This window comes from Saccostrea cucullata, unplaced genomic scaffold, assembly GCF_032062105.1.
Source record: "Saccostrea cucullata isolate Sc308-1 unplaced genomic scaffold, CSIRO_AGI_Scuc_v1 ctg5910, whole genome shotgun sequence".
Taxonomy (NCBI): domain Eukaryota; kingdom Metazoa; phylum Mollusca; class Bivalvia; order Ostreida; family Ostreidae; genus Saccostrea; species Saccostrea cuccullata.
Window position 1 is genome coordinate 26,772 of NW_026928568.1, and position 6,000 is coordinate 32,771.

The window sequence follows — 6,000 nt, forward strand, 5'->3', positions numbered from 1 at the left end:
ATACAAAATAATGCTTCCATGATAGGATTGGGGAAAATGGATTATCAGGAGAAAGGAGAGAGATCGATAGGATGTGGAGGGGAAGGGAAGGGAGGCCATGAAAAAGATGGCTGATTGAAAGTTGGAGCGGTGAAATGAAATGGGATAAGAACAACATGGGAGGGTACATGTAGAATGGGCATAATTGAGTGGGACGGGATATAGCAGAGGAAAAAAGGATAAAATGGACGTGAACGGGGGAATGGGAAGGGGGAGGGAAGAGAGGGAGGAAGGGGAAAAAAACAGCCGCTATAAGAGAAGTGAGTTGGGCAGGGAGGGGGGGGGCAGATGTGGGAAGCAAGGAGATTAGTTGTATAAGGGAAATGAGGAATGGAGAGTGAAAGATTGATTGGAAGGGATAGGAACGGGCATAAAATGGGTCAAAGATGGAAAGAAGTAGAGTAAATGAGATAATTAAAGGGAATATGTTTTTTTTCGTAATGTTTTTTGTGGGAGGGGTAGGGGGAATACCCCCTTTAAAAACAGTTGATGCGGACCTGGCATGGTTTGTTAAAGAAACCTTTATCTAAGTCTCGCTAGGTGAAACATCTTGATACCATTAAATTTTAAAACGAAAGACATACATAGAGTCCATACTTAAAAAGGGGTCACCGTCAGGTTTTTTTTTTTTTTTTTGCAAGGGTGTTCCAATATTACTTTTCGTTGTTTTTATATACGATACACTTAATAAATCTATCCCCTCCCTTCTAGATCCCGCACTCTACTCTATCAAAGGATGACCCTTAGGAAGAGGTGTGTGGGAGTTTTACAGGCGTCCGTATTAACGAATCAATTGACTGTATAATATTCATTCAACACACATTTATACAATACAACGTAATAATTATAGCCACTCTATGCAGCATGTAATACTAATTAAAGATTCAAAGATCGATGCCTTTATATACTTTACAGGAGTTTTTACACCTATGCAAAGTGTAAAATGTCAACTACGCTGCGCAGTTTGTCTACCGTGTTAATATAATATATACAAAAAAAATATTTTTGATATATCAATCAACTTTATCATATTTATTTTGCCTTGAAGATTATCTTTAAGTTGAAAAGTTGAAGAGTTTGAAGGAAAGTACAGTACAGTGTATAATTTTTTTTATTTGCTAGTTCATTGATTGTAATGATTGGTTGATTCAACTTGATTGCAATAATCATAATCTTTTTAAAGACCTTACAACCAAAACCAAAATTCGAATTTAACACAGATAACACTTTAATTAATTAATATAATATTATTTTCTTTCTACTTTGCCAATGAATACCGGTATGAAATTATTTTTGTTTAAATGTTGTACAATGTAGGAATCTTTTTTTTATTATTATTATTGAAGGTATATATTTTGCACACAATATCTTACAAAACTAGTGTTTTATTTATTATTTTTTGATACATGTACCTTTATTTATTTCATTTTTTAAAATCAAATGTACATAGATAGACCGATGGGGTCCCTGTTTCATGCGGTGCATCGATTCATTCAATAGGACCCAAAAGGAAATTAAAAGCAAAACAAAAGGACTAGAAATAAAGAGAATAAGTGGATATTGAATGAACACTTTCATATTTATTAAAAATAAAACTATTTAATTTGGAGGGAAAGTGTGTGTCCACCACCCCACCCTACCGGATGCCTAGAATAAGTCATCAAATTAAACTTATATTTTCATTAGATATCATATAGTAAGATAGGGTAGAATAGAGGGAGAAATATAACAATACTTTGTTATTTTCAGCTAAAATTAAACAAAGCAGAGCTCACAAGATGCTTCAATAAAAGGAGTATAATTATTTCTCAAAGAAAAGTTGAAACAATATAATATGTATTTTGCCAACATTTATGTTAACATAAAATAATTTCCTTTTGAATTATTTAGGGTTCTTTTGAGTAAATCGACGCATTCTGGTAAACATGTACATTTATATCGGGATCGACATTCCATTTTGTTTACATTCCAAAACTACACACACCTTTGCCCCCCCCCCTTGCACAGACTGAACAAGGTATATATCCTAGGTTTCCTTTAGAATCTTCCGATACCTGTTTTAACAAATCACAGAATTGGAAATTTTTGGGTTTTTTTTCTTTCTTTGTCAAATGCAAAATGTACCGATGTACTGAAAAATCAGGTATGCTAGATTGCAGGTGTTGGCAGTTTTATCAATAAGCTACAAGAGCACTGGAAATTAATGTAAATATATAGTTTGTGCATAGCTTTGTTTATACATGAACGTACTGTATATTTACATAAACTTCCAGTGTCCATAGCGGTACTACATTTTGGCAGGGCAAAACTATAACGTTTGGCGAAGTTTTTATTGACAAATAATTAAGTGACGTATATTAAACAATCACTTTTGATCATATAATTATTTCACCAAACTATATCATTTTGCCCTGCAAAAGAGCACTACGGCAGTTACCATGAAACGGTCTCTATTCGGTCTATTGTGTGATTTGGTATTATACATGTATTACATGACTTCTAGGGCAGCATACCAGAATATTTGCCCCAAGATGACTGGAAAGCCTTGGGCAAATATTCTATGCTGCCCTCGAAGCCATAAAAAATAAGTATGATAACTAAATGTAATGGGAATATGGTACATCAGCCCAAAAGCAGAGGGCGAAATAATTCTCATGGGCTTTCCTGTCAACGAGGGGCAAATTTTATGGTATTGGTGCCCCAGAATTAAGTCATGTAATGTATGGTATATAACATTTTAAATAATGAATCCAAGTAAATTATCGAACATATTAATTGAACACTATGTACACATGTACTTTCAACTTGAGTAAATCCGAAATATCTGTCCTGTTTCATGACAAAATGTTTTCAGTATGCTGAAATATCAGTATTTTCTCCTCAATTAAATTATCTACCGGGGGTGATTCCTCTGTATTCAATTGAACAAATTGCAGACATTGTCAGGACATTTTGATTTTAATTTTCGCAGAATTGTTTACATTTGCTTAGCAAATCCCTCTGTGAATTTCGAATCCCAAGTTAAACACAGGGACAGGTTGATAAATATCAATTAATTTCAAACACCTAATAAGAGTTTTTATTTCACTTGATTGGTAGGGGTTATCACCAGATAAACTTTAGGGTGGTGCTTATTACCTCAAGCTTCAAAGATGATATTCTACACATTGCTGGATCATTTACATGTAAATGTCAAACAATCGTCATCTACATAAAAATCATGAAATATGTTTCTAGATAAAGATTAAATTAAAGAAGCCATTTTGTTTTTTTTTATCTTTACAGGTGATTGGGACTGCTTTAGCATCAACATCACACATTAGAAGCAATAAAGAAAAGTTGAACAACTATATGGACAGAATGACAGAAAAAAGAATGATGAGAAGAACAATAGGCATATGAAGACACAAACTGGTGACAGAATTATGCATATTATATTTGTCAGCGGAAAATCAGAAAAAAAATCAGAATTAAAGGTACATTTATGGAGGCACAAAAGTGATCAACAAAGGCTTTATAATTAAGCACATGACTCTTTAGAAGATCCAAGGTCACTTAGAATTGAAAAAAAAACTTTCAAAGAATAATGAAACTTGCAATTGAGTCAGATCACATGGAGAGTCCAAATAACACTACTCTGGAAAAGGCCTTACACCAATGTGATGTTTGTGGGAAGATTTTTAAAAAATCAAGATCTTTACAGTTACACAGGAGGGTGCATGCAAGTGAAAAATCTCATAAATGTGACACATGTGGAAAAGCATTCAGTGAAATACTGCATTTGAAGGGACATATGAAGACAAAGTTAAGAGTCCTGTAACCAAAGTTAATTGTGATAAGTGTGGAAAGTCCTTTGGAAACCCAAAATATTTACAGAAGCACATGAAGAGACAGATATGCGAGGAGATTTTGAAAAAACGTAAATGTAAAAATCCATTTGTTGATATATGCAGGATGGTCAATTACCAAAGTGGGCAGACTGATAAACCAGTAAGAATTTCTATTTAAAGAAGATCCTCTCTGTGCGAAGTATGTGGAAAGATGGCCGCCTGTCTGGAAAGACACATGAGCATACACACAACAGAGAAACTGTACACATGTAATGTGTGTAAGAAAGCCTGCAGTGTAAAATCCACATTGCCTGCAAATACAGGGGCCCATATATGTAAGAAACCCTATAATTGTGAAGTGTGTAGGAAAATATTCAACCTTCCAGGACAGAAAAAGACAAATAAAGGACCTTTTCTGTGTAGTTTGTGTGGAAAGTCATACACACACTCACATAACTTACACAACCACAAAAGGACACATACTGGTGAAAGACCATATAAATGTGATGTGTGTGGTAAATCTTTTACAATATTGTCTATCTTAAAGGTACACAACTATGTAATACTTATTCCAGTTAATGTTCTAAGTTAAATACACATTCATTGTATGTTTATAAATTGCTGTAGTTCTCATTTTTTCGATTCAATTCATTTCCACATTTATAAACCGGTATTCATATGTTGTTTTTTTTTCCTTTTCTATCTTTACTCATGTATCTTTCTTTCCCCTATGTTCTATTTAAATTTGTGTCTGTATACAACTTATTGGTCATATATAAACCTGTTACTATATGTGTATTAATTAACCTTGTACCTTTGGAGAGGGCTCATATAGGCTATGCCTGCTGCCCAATCCAATTATGTATTTTACATAATAAAATATGTTCAAATCAAATCAAAGGTACACAAGCGGACACATACTGGTGAAAGACCATATAAATGTGATGTGTGTGGGAAGGCATTTATCATTTCAAATGATTTAAAGTATCACAAAACATCACACACTGGTGAAAAACGTCATAAATGTGTTGTATGTAAGAAGGCATTTACCCGACCATCGTCATTGAAACTTCACATTAGGATACATACAGGGGAAAACCCTTATAAATGTAATATTTGTGGAAAGACATTCAGCAGCCAATCATATTCCTTAAAGGGACACATGATGAGAAGACATAATGGTAAAATGAACTCAAAAATGTGATGTGTGTAAACAAAAAAAAAGATTTTACCAAATATATGCTGTACAGAAACACGAGAGGTCAAAAATTTTACAGATGAAAAAAAAAACTAATACTAGTAACTGCTCATAACATTTGATAGTTGAGGAGACCTGGATCAATCATCATGAATGTGTGTGAGATGGCATTCTCAAATATTTTACCAATGTATACTGAACAGACACAGGAGGACACATACTTTTACGAAAACACAAAAACATGATAGAAGTGAATAGTGTTAGACGGCACACACGTGATGAAATCACACACATGATCAAATCACACACGTGATCAAATCAGACAAAGCAATCGTACCTTGAAAATGTAATGTATTGGAAGGCTTTCCCTTTTTAGATTCTATAAAAAAGCATCCGAGAAGATATACTGGTGATCGATAAATTTTATGCTTAAATCAATTTCTTAATTTACATGCATGTACCTGAAATGTAATGTTTGAAAAAATATATATAGTATATATAGCATATTTTTGAAAAAATAATATCCGATAATTGTAGAATTTCAAAGAAATAAAGTACAAGTGTATGGAACTAAAATTCATAGTAATTCATAGTTTAATAAAATATAAGGAAAAATTAAAGGCTGGATAGACATTTTTATTTCTAGCTTACTTGAGAGATGAAAACTCCGATTGCCCGTTGTCCGTCTGTAAATTTTTAAAATTTTCAACCTCTCAAGAACCCCAGTGCGAATTTTAACCAAAATTGGTACAAAGTATCCATGTATGCGGGGGAGTTTGAGTTGATTAAAGAAAGTGCAAGGTCTCCTTACAAGGGAATATAATCAAGAAAAGACAAAAATAGGATGGGGTCATTGAAAAAATCTTCATTCAAGAACCACTTGGTCAGGAAAGCTGAAAACTGCATTCATAGGTAGTGTAGATTTTAATATTC

At 33.4% G+C, this 6,000-nt stretch overlaps 1 protein-coding gene across 1 annotated transcript; it reads left to right on the forward strand.

Moving 5' to 3' along the window:
- Positions 1–2,006: 2,006 nt before the first annotated feature.
- LOC134277988 (zinc finger protein 596-like) lies at positions 2,007–5,642 on the forward strand. The gene is made up of 3 exons (XM_062760292.1): positions 2,007–2,056; positions 3,325–4,416; positions 4,771–5,642. Exons 2-3 carry the CDS (start codon positions 4,081–4,083, stop codon positions 5,071–5,073), a joined length of 639 nt encoding a protein of 212 aa, XP_062616276.1. The 5' UTR covers positions 2,007–2,056; positions 3,325–4,080; the 3' UTR covers positions 5,074–5,642.
- Positions 5,643–6,000: the final 358 nt, after the last annotated feature.